The sequence below is a fragment of the Triticum urartu genome, chromosome 1, assembly GCF_003073215.2.
Source record: "Triticum urartu cultivar G1812 chromosome 1, Tu2.1, whole genome shotgun sequence".
Classification (NCBI taxonomy): domain Eukaryota; kingdom Viridiplantae; phylum Streptophyta; class Magnoliopsida; order Poales; family Poaceae; genus Triticum; species Triticum urartu.
Window position 1 is genome coordinate 40,693,012 of NC_053022.1, and position 16,564 is coordinate 40,709,575.

Sequence of the window (16,564 nt, forward strand, 5' to 3'; positions counted from 1 at the left end):
CTGGAAGTTTTAGGATACGTGGGTATATATGGGTGCAAGGGGTACGTCGGTGGAGCTTCGGGGGCCCCATGAGGCGGGGGCGCGCCCCCCACCCTCGTGGCCAGCTCCCGTATCTTCTGACGTAGAGTCCAAGTCTCCTGGGTCTTATCCGGTGAGAAAATCACGTTCCAAAAAGGATTTTTTTTTCTGTTTGGACTCCGTTTGATATTCCGTTTCGTCGAAACACTGAAATAGGCATAAAACAGCAAATCTGGGCTGGGCCTCCGGCTAATAGGTTAGTCCCAAAAATAATATAAAAGTGGATAATAAAGCCCAATATTGCCTAAAACAGTAGATAATATAGCATGGAGCAATCAAAAATTATAGATACGTTGGAGACGTATCAAGCATCCCCAAGCTTAATTCCTGCTCATCCTTGAGTAGGTAAATGATAAAAAAGATAATTTTTGATGTGGAATGCTAGTTGGCATAATTTCAATGTAATTCTCCTTACTTGTGATATGAATATTCAGATACGAAAGATTCAAGACAAAAGTTCATATTGACATAAAAGTAATAATACTTCAAGCATACTAACTAAGCAATTATGTCATCTCAAAATAACATGGCCAAAGAAAGTTCATCCCTACAAAATCATATAGTTTAGTCATGCTCCATTTTTGTCACACAAAAATGCTCTCATCATGCACAACCCCTATGCATAGGTTCATGGACGAAACCCGCAAGTTGATCACCAAAACATACATCAAGTGGATCAATAGAATACCCCATTGTCACCACGGGTATCCCACGCAAGACATACATCAAGTGTTCTCAAGTCTTTAAAGACTCAATCCGATAAGATTACTTCAAGGGGAAAACTCAATCCATAACAAGAGAGAAGAGGGGGAGAAGAAACATAAGATCCAATTATAATAGCAAAGCTCGCGATACATCAAGATCGTGCCAAATCAAGAACACGAGAGAGAGAGAGAGAGATCAAACACATAGCTACTGGTACATACCCTCAGCCCTGAGGGTGAACTACTCCCTCCTCGTCATGGAGAGCGCCGGGATGATGAAGATGGCCACCGGTGAAGGATCCCCCCTCCGGCAGGGTGCCGGAACAGGGTCCCGAGAGGCTTTTGGTGGCTACAGAGGCTTGCGGCGGCGGAACTCCCGATCTAATCTCCGTTTTGGAAGTTTTAGGATACGTGGGTATATATGGGTGCAAGGGGTACGTCGGTGGAGCTTCGGGGGCCCCACGAGGTAGGGGGCGTGCCCCCCACCCTCGTGGCCAGCTCCCGTATCTTCTGACGTAGAGTCCAAGTCTCCTGAGTCTTATTCGGTGAGAAAATCACGTTCCAAAAAGGATTTTTTCTGTTTGGACTCTGTTTGATATTCCGTTTCTTTGAAACACTGAAATAGGCATAAAACAGCAAATCTGGGTTGGGCCTCCGGTTAATAGGTTAGTCCCAAAAATAATATAAAAGTGGATAATAAAGCCCAATATTGCCTAAAATAGTAGATAATATAGCATGGAGCAATCAAAATTATAGATACGTTGGAGACGTATCAGACATTTGCTTATTGCGTCGTAACCATGGATAATCGTCATCGTTTATCAGGATGCTTGGGTCAGCCTTGACATTAAAGGGAGGAATTTCATGAAACTTTTCATAATCTTCAGACATGTCTGTCTTGCCCTCCACTCCCAGGATGTCCCTTTTTCCTGAAAGAACTATGTGGCGCTTTGGCTCATCGTATTATGTATTCGCTTCCTTATCTTTTCTTTTTCTCGGTCTGGTAGACATGTCCTTCACATAGATAACCTGTGCCACATCATTGGCTAGGACGAACGGTTCGTCAGTGTACCCAAGATTTTTTAGATCCACTATTGTCATTCCGTACTGTGGGTCTACCTATACCCCGCCTCCTGACAGATTGACCCATTTGCACTTAAACAAAGGGACCTTAAAATCTTGTTCGTAGTCAAGTTCCCATATGTCCACTATGTAACCATAATATGTGTCCTTTCCCTTCTCGGTTGTTGCATCAAAGCGGACACCGCTGTTTTGGTTGGTGCTCTTTTGATCTTGGTCAATCGTGTAAAATATATTCCCATTTATCTTGTATCCTTTGTAAATCAATACAGTCAAAGATGGTCCCCTGGACAACAAGTACAACTCATCACAAACAGTGTTGTCACCTCTGAGACGTGCTTCCAACCAACTGCTGAAAGTCCTGATGTGTTCACATGTAATCCAGTCGTCGCACTGCTCCGGGTGTTTGGAGCGCAGACTGTTCTTGTGTTCATTGACATACGGGGTCACTAAGGTAGAGTTCTGTAGAACTGTGTAGTGTGCTTGAGACCAAGAATATCCGTCCCTGCATATTATTGAGTCACTTCCAAGAGTGCCGTTTCCAGTCAGTCTCCCCTCATACCGCCATTTAGGGAGACCTATCTTCTTAAGGCCAAGAATGAAGTCAACACAAAACCCGATGACATCCTCCGTTTGATGGCCCATGGAGATGCTTCCTTCTGGCCTAGCGCGGTTACGGACATATTTCTTTAGGACTCCCATGAACCTCTCAAAGGGGAACATATTGTGTAGAAATACGGGCCCCAGAATGACAATCTCGTCGACTAGATGAACTAGGACGTGTGTCATGATATTGAAGAAGGATGGTGGGAACACCAGCTTGAAACTGACAAGACATTGCGCCACATCACTCCTTAGCCTTGGTACGATTTATGGATCGATCACCTTCTGAGAGATTGCATTGAGGAATGCACATAGCTTCACAATGGCTAATCGGACGTTTTCTGGTAGAAGCCCCCTCAATGCAACCAGAAGCAGTTGCGTCATAATCACGTGGCAATCATGAGACTTTAGGTTCTGGAACTTTTTCTCTGGCATATTTATTATTCCATTTATATTCGACGAGAAGCCAGTCGGGACCTTCATACTGAGCAGGCATTCAAAGAAGATTTCTTTCTCTTCTTTCGTAAGAGCGTAGCTGGCAGGACCTTCATACTGCTTCGGAGGCATGCCATCTTTTTCGTGCAAACGTTGCAGGTCCTCCCGTGCCTCAGGTGTATCTTTTGTCTTTCCATACACGCCCAAGAAGCCTAGCAGGTTCACGTAAAGGTTCTTCGTCACGTGCATCACGTCGATTGAAGAGCGGACCTCTAGGTCTTTCCAGTAGGGTAGGTCCCAAAATATAGATTTCTTCTTCCACATGGGTGCGTGTCCCTCGGCGTCATTCGGAACAGCTAGTGCGCCGGCACCATTTCCAAAGATTACGTGTAAATCATTGACCATAGCAAGTACGTGATCACCGGTACGCATGGCAGGCTTCTTCCGGTGATCTGCCTCGCCTTTGAAATGCTTGCCTTTCTTTCGACATTGATGGTTGGTCGGAAGAAATCGACAATGGCCCAGGTACACATTCTTCCTGCATTTGTCCAGGTATATACTTTCAGTGTCATCTAAACAGTGCGTGCATGCGTGGTATCCTTTGTTTGTCTGTCCTGAAAGGTTACTAAGAGCGGGCCAATCGTTGATGGTCACGAACAGCAACGCCTTTAGGTTAAATTCCTCTTGTCTGTGCTCATCCCACGTACGTACACCATTTCCATTCCATAGCTATAAAAGTTCTTCAACTAATGGCCTTAGGTACACATCAATGTCGTTGTCGGGTTGCTTAGGGCCTTGGATGAGAACTGGCATCATAATGAACTTCCGCTTCATGCACATCCAAGGAGGAAGGTTATACATACATAGAGTCACGAGCCAGGTGCTGTGATTGCTGCTCTGCTCCTCGAAAGGATTAATGCCATCCGCGCTTAAAGCAAACCATACGTTCCTTGGGTCCTTTGCAAACTCATCCCAGTACTTTCTCTCGATTTTTCTCCACTGCGACCCGTCAGCGGGTGCTCTCAACTTCCCGTCTTTCTTATGGTCCTCACTGTGACATCGCATCAACTTGGCATGCTCTCCGTTTCTGAGCAGACGTTTCAACCATGGTATTATAGGAGCATACCACATCACCTTCGCAGGAACCCTCTTCCTGGGGGGCTCGCCGTGAACATCACCAGGGTCATCTCGTCTGATCTTATACCACAATGCACCGCATACCGGGCATGCGTTCAGATCCTTGTATGCACCGCGGTAGAGGATGTAGTCATTAGGGCATGCATGTATCTTCTCCACCTCCAATCCTAGAGGGCATACGACCTTCTTTCCTGCGTATGTACTGTCGGGCAATTCGTTATCCTTTGGAAGCTTCTTCTTCAATATTTTCAGTAGCTTCTCAAATCCTTTGTCAGGCACAACATTCTCTGCCTTCCACTGCAGCAATTCTAGTACGGTACCGAGCTTTGTGTTGCCATATTCGCAATTGGGGTACAACCCTTTTTTGTGATCCTCTAACATGCGATCGAACTTTAGCTTCTCCTTTTGACTTTTGCATTGCGTCCTTGCATCGACAATGACCCGGCGAAGATCATCATCATCGGGCACATCGTCTGGTTCCTCTTGATCTTCAGCAGCTTCACCCGTTGCAGCATCATTGGGCACATTGTCTGGTGCCTCTTGATCTTCACCAGCTCCCTGCGTTGCAGCATCACCGTATTCAGGGGGCACATAGTTGTCATCGTACTCTTCTTCTTCGCCGTCTTCCATCATAACCCCTATTTCTCCGTGCCTCGTCCAAACATTATAGTGTGGCATGAAACCCTTGTAAAGCAGGTGGGTGTGAAGGATTTTCCGGTTAGAGTAAGACATCGTATTCCCACATTTAGTGCATGGACAACACATAAAACCATTATGCTTGTTTGCCTCAGCCGCATCGAGAAACTCATGCACGCCCTTAATGTACTCAGAGGTGTGTCTGTCACCGTACATCCATTGCCGGTTCATCTGCGTGCATTATATATAATTAAGTGTCCAAATTAATAGAAGTTCATCATCACATTAAAACCAAAGTACATACATAGTTCTCCTCTAACAACATATAGCTCTCCAGAGCATCTAATTAATTAAACCATACATTGAAACTATGTAAAACATTTCAATGCGAAAACAAATGCGATCATAATCGCAACCAAGGTAACAATTGATTCAACGACATAATGATACCAAGCCTCGGTATGAATGGCATATTTTCTAATCTTTCTAATCTTCAAGCGCATTGCATCCATCTTGATCTTGTGATCATCGACGACATCCGCAACATGCAACTCCAATATCATCTTCTCATCCTCAATTTTTTTTTCCTTCAAGAAATTGTTTTCTTCTTCAACTAAATTTAACCTCTCGACAATAGGGTCGGTTGGAATTTCCGGTTCACATACATCCTAGATAAATAAAATCTATGTCACGTTGGTCAGCATAATTTTCATAAACAATAAATGAACCAATAGTTATAAAGATAATATATATACCACATCCGAATCATAGACAGGACGAGGGCCGATGGGGGCGGATACCAAAACCATCGCACTATATAAGATGCAATAATAAAAGTAAGAAAATAATACAAGTATCTATGTAAACATACAAGTAAGAATATTTTTTCCTTTCAGAAAGAAGATAAGAACAAGAGGCTCACCACGGTAGTGCCGGCGATGAGCTCGGCGCGGGTGATCGACGGCGGTGAAGACGGGGACGGGGCGTGGCGGACCGCTAAATCTAAACAAATATTGAGGAAAATGGAGCTTGGAGGTCGAGCTTGGAGAGGAGAAAGCTTAAGTAGTGTGGCTCGGGCATTCCATCGAACACCTTGTGTGCATAGGAGGTGAGCTAGAGCACCACCAAGCCCTCTCCCCCTCGGCCAGAAAAAACAGAGCAGTGTGCTCTGCTCTTGCGCGAGGGGGTATATATAGGCACCACCATTGGTCCCGGTTGGTGGCATGAACCGGAACTAAAGGGGTGCCTTTAGTCCCGGTTCATGCCACCAACCGGGGCCAATGGTGGTGGGCCAGGAGCGAGGCCCATTGGTCCCGGTTCGTCCCTCCAACCGGGACCAAAGGTCCAGACGAACCGGGACCAATGGCCCACGTGGCCCGGCCGGCCCCCTGGGCTCAAGAACCGGGTCCAATGCCCCCATTGGTCCCGGTTCTGGACTGAACCGGGACTAATGGGCTGACCCGGCCTGGACCTTTGCCCCCTTTTCTACTAGTGGACGGCAAGGACTTCTCGGTTCGGGCGGCTATGAGCTTGTTCTTCGCTCGGACTCCTTCGGTGGAAATGTTGCTCCGATCTGGGGATCGTATGTGCCAAGCAAAGTGAAAATTTTCACTTGGCTCCTCTTCAACAACCACCTCAACACCCGCGCCAATCTGCTCCGCAAACACACCATCCTGAATGACCTGTGCCCCAGATGTGGAGCTCCTCATGAAGACAATGTGCATCTCTTCCTCTCGTGCGCTCTCGCGCTCAAGATCTAGCAGAGGCTTGGGCTTTGTCCCCCTTCCAGCGACGTTCAGAGGCTATGGGAGGAACCACGGGTTGTGGATGCTCCTAGAGGATCATGGCCTTTCATCCTTCTTGCGATTCTATGGAAAATTTGGGATGCTCGGAACGCTATGGCTTTCCGCAACTTAGACGTTCACTCCTCTCTCTCGTTAAAATTGATCATTGATGATCTAGACTTGTGGTCTCATCCCCTCCCCAAGTCTGGAGATAAGGAAAACGTATTCTCGTGGCGTTCCTTCCTATCCTCACGTGCAAACATGCTTATGTAATTCTTGTAACAATTGCGGAGTGATCCGCTTCTTTGAGTAATATATTCAGGTGGGGAACCCCCCCCCCCCCCCCCGGTGATTTTTTAAAAAAAAATGTACCTCGGCTCCCCTCCACTTCTCATCTCGCCCTTTGTGACCAAGAGGACGAGACCATCGACCACCTCCGCTCTAGATGTGTCACCTCTCCCATTGTCTGCCACGAGATCTCCTCTTGGTGTCGCCTCACCATTGCACCACCCGATGGCACAACTGGGTTTTTTAACTGGTGGACTACTATTTATCACGCATCACCGGCCAGCCTGCGGAAGGGCATGTGCTCTCTCATTGTGCTTTTCGGCTTGGACCATCTATAAACACGGAAAAAAAATTGCGTCTTCGAGAGTGTCCAACCATCTCACTTTCTCATTGTTGATCAGATCAAAGTCGACACACGCGCCTGGGCAAAGGCAGGTGCCAACGGACTAGACTCAATTTTACTTGTATCCCGAACTTCTGTAATTAGGGGTTCAGCAACCCCTTCTCCTTCTACTCCCTGCATACCGAGTTGTGCCCTCTATCAACGAAAAGATACGCAACACGTGTATTCCCAAAAGAAACTTCTCCTCTCGCACCAATGCCATGGGGAGTGGGGATGAGAGGGGAGCTCAGGATGTTCCTATGTGTAGTAGGTTTAGGGTTGTTGTTGTCTTTTGTGCCATTTAGCTCAGTCTCGTTGTTTGGCATTACGTCAGGGAGGGGAGCAGCCATGAGAGCTTGCGGGTAGCATCTGATAGTGATCATGTCAACAATGGCTCTATGGTGGAAGAAGGGGGAAGGAGACATGTCTACTAGAGCACCCCAAAATAAGCTCGTGGTGGCACCAGTGGCAAGACTTTGTGGTGATCCTCACATTCTTTCCTCGTCGCCGCGGTTGCGGATGGGACAACGGCAGAAGATGTCAGCCCGATTTGCTCTGCCAATGCCGTGCCTCGTTGGATCCGAGATTTCAACAAGGGTGAAGTCATTCCCTCATCTGGAGGAGGTGCTCTAGCTTCACTCTGTGTTGCAATTCTATCCAGCACGAGACGAGCGGCGGAGAAGATAGAGATGGGGACGGTGTGAATCATCAGTGGTGGTCTCAGAGGGACTATGATGCCATGGAGGTGGTCCATGAGAATGTCCTATCTGGCAAGCTGTTGAATCCTATGGCTGAAGGGCGGTCCATTTTATTCTTCCTTGCCATGATGCCACAATGGAGCAAACAACATGGCTTCAGTGTGGAGTCACCCATGGAGGGCCCGTCGGACCAGGTGGTTTCATTCCTGACGCTGACGAGCTTAGTCGACGGATTCAGACCCAAATGCAGTTTGCTTTCGCCTTTTGGGGTCCTCTTTGTTGAAATTAGGTAGTAGTTCGTAATTTATGTATTAGTTTGGGCCATGTTGTAAGATACTCTCTATCACCGACCAATAATCAACGGAGCATCTAGGTTCTTCAAGGGCATGTTTGTATTAATAAAGACATAATGATATGGATGCCGATATTTTTCGTACGAGGAAAATTGAAGATTTAAAACATGATAGGTGGCTAAAATAAACTATATAAACACAAATTGCAATAGTCAATTGGATCATTAGATGCTTCTTTCACTGTGTCTGCCTGACTAGATTCTTTTGCATACGTTTATTCCCTCCCCCCCACCCCACGCACGCACGCACACACGAAATGGTCATGTCTAAGAAACGAGTTGAAAGTGGATCATTTACCGAGTGAAATAAATCATAAGTTAATAATTAGCCTACAATGATATATAGTTTGAAAGCAGTAGATTGTGGAACCTTCTAGCCGACGTATCACTAAGTTTATTGTAAGATGAGTCAGTTGATACCACAAAATTCAAACCAAATTGTCACAAGATAATAAACTAACAAGTATTGCAATTACTTCAATGATTCTAAGTGCATGACACACATCTCAAAAACAGCCAATCTCTACTTGAACTCATCAACATATGAAAACCACCAAACCACATAGTTACATATTGTATTGTAGATCAGTTACTGGAAAATTTATAGTTCAGATTACCAGGAAAATTTATGGAAGAGTACATCCCAATATCGTAACTATACTTTATAAAAAGTGTGTTGTTTCATGCAATGCATGCTTCATAAGTTCCTCTTCAACATGAGCTCCTTTTTCCATCGCTAAATTCATGAGCATCTTGCCCAGGTTTGGTCCAAGGTTTGAAAGCAAGAAGCATGTTGGCTACAATGTTGCATGCAGTTCTATTTATAAGCTTCTCAGAGAATTCAGAGCTCTCGGGAACTTATGAAGGCACCTTAAACAAGTGGGACTCAGTTGCACAGTTAGCTCCTTTCCTGATTATCTTTTGCCGATCCACAAATGCAGACCCATGAAACCATAATTAGTTTTCAAATGGTCACAGACCCATGATGAGGCGGCGCTCGCCTAGCGTTGAACAGTCCATTAGCCTGGGTCGGATAGCCCGACTGGCTGGCAGCAACACTTCTACATCCTCTTTTGCACCTTGCGCCTTGGAGAAAGGACCTTTTCTTCATTTTTTTTCTTGCATAATTTTGTTATGTCTTGAATGGCGCATGAGCTCTCTTGTGCATGAACTCCTCCTTGGCTTGCGTGACGATTGACTCGAACCTAAATATGTGTATGGTAGGAAGTAGGATTGTCAAGTAGTCTACCAACCTCAAGTACACTAGTAGATAGACATGCATAAAGGAGAAGATTCATCTTTCTAAGCTATGTACGCATGTCACTTGATGTTGAACCTCTTGATGTGTTGATGTTTATATGGTGCTCTTCATCGTCCTCTCTTCTCCCTCAAGGTTCCCCTTCGCCATCGGCTTATTCTCTTGAAGCCAAACCCATGTGAAACATAGCCGAACAGGAAAAGACACGGAGTGCTGGGGCATGGCGGGCGACCTCACGAACGTCGGGTGAGCGCGCGGAGGCGGTTGTGGTTGGTCCGATTTGAAAAGCTAGGAGGGAGGTGGTTGGCTGCGAGGTGGCTGGCGGCGATGAATGGATGGATGGGACAGGCTACCTAAAAACTAGGAATGCATTGATTTGGCAAAGAGGAAGCTGTTATATATAGTAGCTAGCAGATTTGGAAGGGTTTTTAGCGCTATTTGGACCCTCCGGTCGTGATCGGGCAGTCCGGGTTTAGGCTAGGTTTCAGGTGTGCTGATTTGATAAAGGTCAACGGAGACAAAGGGAGAAATGATAACTATGAAAGGCCACAAGTTTTATAAAACACTCGGATAATTCCGGTAGAACGGCAACAAATTGCACGAATGATGCCATGATGAATGCAGTGAATAATAATTACTGCAATATAATAAAATATTACACATAAGAATCTGAGAACCGGTCTCACGCCGTTGCAAGCAATCTAGCACATTCATCATTTTTAACGCAATATATTGTTTCAGAATCAGCGGGTGGAGACCAAAATATTGTGTTCAAGAGGATTAACTAGAGGATGGTTTTCAGGAAAGTTTGGCTTCGCCGTATTTTATATGATACTCCCTTCGTTTCAAAATATTTGAACTTCTAGGTTTTTCTTAAGTCAAACTTCTTATGTTTGACCAAATCTATGGAAAAATAAACATCTACAAAGCCAAATAAGTTTCATTAGATTCAACATACAAAAAACATATTATATATATTTGATGTTGTGGATATTAGTATTTTTCTGTAAACTGGGTCAAACTTGAGGACATTTGAGTTAGGACAAACCTAAAAATTCAAATATTTTGGAACGGAGTGAGTATATATGTCTATATAGTTGCAGCTGGAAAATATATGTGTGTTTTAAGTTATTCTTGTCCATATGGTGCCTCGTTACAACAAATAAACTGCACAATAAAAGTGCTTGAGCATAACAAATAAGTGAATCCATGTGTTATAACTAGCTCTGATTTGGAAAGAAAGAAAGACTCGTGCAATCCTTAATGTAACATTCGAAAGTATGTTAGACATGTATACTTATAAAGATTATGCATAAGTCTGATAACTTGATGACTTCATAAATGTATAATATTATTTACAATGTTTTAGAAAGGAAAGAATATCTTCCATCTACATATATGTGAAGATATAGTGTGAAACATTGGTCATGCCGATCGAATTGTGTGCAAATGAATTTTTGAAATGATATGTTATATCGGTATCGACAAGCCACACATGTTCATATATGAGTCATATCAGCCTATATTTAGAAGCTCGGTTTCAGGCCAATTTGAGAGGGTTTATTAAGTTGCTTGTACCTCCAAGTTGGGTACACAATTTAGGCAGCTTACATTAGTTCCTTGTGTAAAAAAACAAACAAGCAACACGACAATATTAATAAGTTTGTATTATAAAAACATGTAGGAGTATATTACAGTCGGTATCATGGTATGGTCTCAATACCAGATGCATGTGAAAAAAGAACTATGTTGACCAAGAAACGAGCACTTCCAACAAGCGAAGTGGAAGAGGGGTTTTAAGGAGAAATTGCATGGTGTCACCTCATAAACTCTATTTCACACTGAAATAAGGTAGTTTTTATAATCTGCAAACCTCTCAAAATCATTTTTTAGATTCATAAATCTAACACTCTCTACCAAGTTATCTAGATATTTAAGAACACTATAGGCAAATACACATATAAGTGCACTATAAATACTAGGGGCATCAACTAGACGCAGAAAATTAGAGTTATATCTCTAGCAACTAATCCCCATCCAGAAACATAAACAAATAAGGAAATTTTAATATAAAACCAGGCATGTGGTTCCGAAGGAACAGTAGTTGTCTACTATGTACATTGCTTGATTCCGCTTTCTGTCATGACAAGTGGAAGGAGCATAAACACTGTCAGCAGCATACTTAAGATCCTTTCTGACTATCTCCTGCCGACCCACAAGCACACCTGTCTTGTGAAATCATCTTCAGTTTTCAAGTGGTAACAGACCCAACAAATTTTGCCCTGAGAAAGGTGTCTGTTAGAACAACTAATCGAAAGAAGACTGCAGTCTCGGGCTTAGTGTGTGTCAACAATATGAATCGTACCTTGACAGCGAATCGAGGTTATCTCAGGACCTGACACATCAATGCCTTCATCATTTAGTAATGTAATGCCTGATGATTCCACGATGAAAGGAAATGCTACTGCTGGAGACATGGGCGATTTCGCCACCTTGATGAACCTCTGACCTGTGGGCAATGTACGTAATTTATAGCGGTCATAAAAAAATAGCAGAACAATAAATGCAACACTGCTTTGTGGTTTCATAAACCTACATGCAAAAATAAAAGAGATCAAGTAGAAAGGGAACATAGAGACAGCAGGCATTTTGACATCATTGGTAACACAAAGATGTTAATCCATAATTATGTGTATTCCTACCATTTTTTTACCAGAACTGCCGCTAATTCGCTATATTACAATTCAAATAGTTCTACTGAATTCCAGCTACAGCTATTACAAAAGTTGAAAAGCCAATAAGCAATGTTGCAGTTCCTCAGGTTTGACTATGGGCTATGGCTGTTCAAAAATGGGTTTGGCCAATCTGTCTCAACCCATGCATGCAGTAAAAATAGTTATGCTGAGTGGCATCTTTAGTTAATTCTACTCATTCAACGAGCAGCTGGTTTTCAACAGGTTCTTAGAACCTCTCTTTTTTATCAAGGTTTGACTGTGTCGCTCAGGGTCCCAAAAACAACAGGAACTGGTGGGTTACCAACTAAAGATCCCAAACTTGCCTGCAATTGGTTTCTAGAAAACTGGTTTTGTTTCACTCGCCTAAACCCCTCTAGTTAATCTCATTGTAAAAACAAAAGGCAGACAATTTTCGCTGAAAAAACAGAATTGCTCACTAACAGCTTTCCAAACTGTATTCAGTTAAAAGAAATGCTTTCCAAACTGTATTGGCACTTGTTGTGTAGGTCAACAGTCGTAGACTACATGATTAAGATAAAAGGTAAGTTGATTAATGATACAAGTAAGCATACAAACCTGAGTGAGACTCGAAGACTAGACGGATAGTTACAGCATGAGCCCACTGGATTCCAAGAGCAGCAACAAGATGAGATTCGAGTCTTTCAGCACCATCGCCATCACCCATCCTTTTTACTGCAGAGGATTAATAGGAACATTAAATAAAGTTCAAGATGACCAACAGATAATATGTTTCCTTGGAACAAAGTACAAACCTTCAAACGAGTAATGATAACCATCATCATTACTTTGGCTGCGGACCTGGTTTGAAACTACAACTGGAATTCTTGTCAACTCTGCTATAGACCTGCAGGACAGAAAGGAAACCCAAAGCACTTCAGCAGAATCAACAGTGTAACCAAAAAATGTAGAAGGAATGCTATGAATTTTAGGATCTAGGAGGCTCACTTAAGAAATGAAAGAGCCCATCTTAGAGGGTGTTGTGTGAAACCTGTTGTACCTCTTTCGTTCTCCCTGCCACATGTATGTTGAAGTAGAATATTAGAAAATTAAATATTATACTGTTAACAAAAAAATGAACCATAGTAGAAGAAGAAACAACTAGCATGCAATAATTAGATGATCTTAAAACATGATAATTATTCATGCTAAAGCACCACTACACACTTCAGCACAAGCCTCCAGCACTGCAACAACGAACCAGTACATACTAGTACCGTCCAAGACCTTTGTCAGCTATTTAAAAGAGTAGTCTTCATAGTTGAGACCATGAGCAATAGTTATAAAAAGCACTGCACAGCTATTTAACTCATAGCTGTATATAAAAGAAACTATGCACACCATTCGGAATGTTAACACTCCACCAAAGCTCTGGCCATGTTTCAAGAACTTGTGATAATTTAATATTTCAAGAACCAAACAACACTCTGTTGGCTAGTTCTGTGGGTGTGCAAGCTGTTCACCCTTCTGTTTTCGGTAGCCATTCTATTAAAAAAAATGCTGCCAAGGGCTTAGTATTGGCTCGACCTTTTTTTCGATAATTTAGTATTTCAAAGTTTTCAGTAATGTAAGACAGAGATTCATAGTTATCAACAGTTTGGCACATAGCAATGAATTGGCAACCCAGTGTTTGATTAAAGTTATTATGTTAAGCCAGATGACTTTCTAAATTTGTAAACATGGAATATGCTAAGGAACTGAGAAAAACTCACTGTGGAAACTACCATTGGCTCCTCATACTTAAAAAACCCTATCATTGTGTGAAGTCAAAAGCAAATAAATAAAAAATATGGTGTGCATATCTTACGATGACATGAAAGCAGCCACGCTATCAACAATGAGTAACTTCACATCATTTTGGAGGAGAGTCACCTTCATCTGTTCCAAACTGTAGAAGGGCGAGAAAAACATCAAAAAGAATATTCAAGCGTTTTGTGCAGCATGATGAATTTCTTTTACATGTAAATTTTGAGGAGCATCCAACAAAATTATAGTGAAAACAATGGCCACACTATATTGGCCAAAAGAGGAGTATTTCAAGAATTGTTAATGAAAGTTTTCTATTATTCATGGAACCTCATAACAACAATCACCAGACATCAGCCTTCCACAATCCACTGGTTGAGTGTCAGAAAAATATACCTCTTTGTGAAATCAGATAATGATGCTGGTCGCATCACTAGGATCCTGCCAGCCATCTGCACAAAAAATAGAAGGTTTGACACAACAGCCGAAGAAGTCATGTATAATGTTAAACTGAAAGATTAAGCATTGCCTGGTATAGGTAAGTAGAAGATGAATTATAACAACCTTTTGTGCTAAGCCTTCTTGCCTAAATATTTGAGGAAAGCTTTTCTGACATATCTCGATCATCCTGCAACATATCATGAAGGTTGATCACTACACATACTTCTTAAATGACATGCTTGGGACTTTGGAGTAGTAAGATGGAACTAAGCTACCTCCGTGAAGAGAACTTGGATTCAGTGTCAATATACACAACTCGACCGTTTAGGCCCCCATAGCATTCTGGTAACGTTGCTAACAGCGCAAGCTTCAGACAAAACTACAGAGTGTGCGAACCTTTCAGCAAATGTATAGAGACTAATTGTAAAACAAAGCAACTCAATTACTCATGAGAAAGTAAATGGTTTAAATTTGACATATCAAATCAACATACTTGGGATTCACTAGGGAGGGAAAATTGTCAAGTGACCCACATGAATGTGTCTTTGAACTGAACATGGTTAACAAAAGCATTCACAAAAACATGTCTCTATAATTCAAACGAAAAATTCTGACTAACGAACCGAAATCATGAGGTCTAAATCCCTACTAGTAAGCAGCAATTAGCCCACAATAAATTAGTAACGCACTGACAGATAATATGAATACACGAGGTCCTCCTTCTACTTCTCTGTTGCATAGGGGTACAGGAATTAGTTGGCATTCAGAAACACACAAGCCCACATTGCATATACAGCGGCAAAAGCTCATATGATTACAGCGCCGCTACACAGCGACGCTTGGATGCAAAATCCTCAAGCGGAGCGTCTCACCTGCGTCTTGCCGATCCCCGAGGGCCCGACGACCTCGGTGAGCTTGCCCAGGGGGATACCTCCCCCCAGCGCCTCATCCAGCCCGCAGAGCGTGGTGGCCAGCCGGCCGCCGCCCCCCAGCCTCACCCGCTCATCCAGTAGCGCGAGCGCCTGCGCAAACCGGTCGCAAAACATCAATCGCTCAGAAACCCCCAAACCCGAAATGGCGAGAGAGGCGAGGCCGGGTACCGTCTGGCAGGGAGGGCAGGCGAACTCGCTGACGTGGCAGACGGCGTCGCGGGCCGTGGCGAGGCCCGCGTCCAGCAGGGACATGAGCTCCACCTCCGGCAGCGAGAGCACGTCCTGGGGCGGAGCGGGTTAGAGGCGGCGGCCGGTTTCAGGGTGAGGGGAGGAGGAAGATTGGGGTTTCGTGCGGAGGGGGTGGCTGACCTTTGCCGTGGTGAGGCGGCGGGCGGCGAGGAGGTGGGCGAGGTGGGGAGGCAGGCACATGTCCGAGACCAGCTTGTTGGCCATCGCGGCCGCCGGTAGGACTCCGGCCACCGGGGGAGAGGAGGGGAATCCGGAAATTTTAGTTTTGTTTCCGCGCTCTCCTTTCTTTTCGAGTTTTGCGGTGGATTTCTTCGTTCGGTTTATTCGGGGAAGAGCTATTTTCAGCAAATGGTTTCTCGGGAGAGATTTCAACCAAATGATGATTACTTTTTCCTAAACGAAGGATACCATTTTTTTACTAGAAAACTTCCGATCTATTCTTCTTCGATCATGGTAGTACAACGAACGCTAGAAATAATAAAAATTATATCTAAATCCGTAGACCACGTAGTGACGACTATAAGCACTGAAGCGAGTCAAAGGCGTGCCACTATGGTCGTCCCTCCCTCGCCGGAGCCGGATAAAACTTGTTGTAGTAGACAATCAAAAAGTCATCATTCTAAGGCCTCATAGGACCAACGCAACCGAGCATCAACCGCCGCCAGCATAGATCAGAAGAATCCAACCTAAAGACATAAGAACAAAGACGAACAACGAACAGATCCGAGCAAATTCACCAAAGACATATATGCCGGAGACACACCTTCATACACGCACTGACGATGCTAGAAGCATCACCGGACGAAGCCTAAGCGGGGAGAGTGTTATTCCATCTTCAGAGAGTCGTCGTCGTCTCGTATTCCTGAGCAGGACACAAACCCTAACAACACTCAAAGAAAGATCTAAAAACGGAACACTTCCACCGGCAAGGGCCGAGATCCACTCTGCTCCCATGGCTCTAAGACCACCGGAGACGAGGTGGACAGACGGCAGCGCCGATGAGAGGCA

General features: G+C 43.9%; 1 protein-coding gene across 2 annotated transcripts; it reads right to left on the reverse strand.

Moving 5' to 3' along the window:
* Nucleotides 1-11,427: 11,427 nt before the first annotated feature.
* On the reverse strand, nucleotides 11,428-15,896 carry LOC125545530 (DNA repair protein RAD51 homolog 2). 2 transcript variants are annotated; one of them, XM_048709514.1, is made up of 12 exons: nucleotides 15,677-15,896; nucleotides 15,476-15,589; nucleotides 15,248-15,397; nucleotides 14,651-14,754; nucleotides 14,499-14,562; nucleotides 14,331-14,386; nucleotides 13,996-14,076; nucleotides 13,137-13,202; nucleotides 12,944-13,035; nucleotides 12,747-12,863; nucleotides 11,801-11,944; nucleotides 11,428-11,717 (listed from the first exon to the last, which is right to left on the reverse strand). In XM_048709514.1, exons 1-12 carry the CDS (start codon nucleotides 15,758-15,760, stop codon nucleotides 11,680-11,682), a joined length of 1,110 nt encoding a protein of 369 aa, XP_048565471.1. In that variant the 5' UTR covers nucleotides 15,761-15,896; the 3' UTR covers nucleotides 11,428-11,679. The 2 variants fall into 2 exon arrangements, with proteins under 2 accessions (XP_048565471.1, XP_048565477.1); XM_048709520.1 differs by lacking the exon at nucleotides 13,996-14,076.
* Nucleotides 15,897-16,564: the final 668 nt, after the last annotated feature.

What these genes read in the sequence shown, in the direction of transcription:
- LOC125545530 (XM_048709514.1), bottom strand. Translation starts at nt 15,760, where the DNA reads ATGGCCAACAAGCTGGTCTCGGACATGTGCCTGCCTCCCCACCTCGCC. An exon ending in TCCAAGTTCTCTTCACGGAG is followed by an intron (nt 14,563 to 14,650) that starts GTAGCTTAGTTC and finishes GATATGTTGCAG; the next exon opens with GATGATCGAGATATGTCAGA. An exon ending in TTATCATTACTCGTTTGAAG is followed by an intron (nt 12,864 to 12,943) that starts GTTTGTACTTTG and finishes AATCCTCTGCAG; the next exon opens with TAAAAAGGATGGGTGATGGC.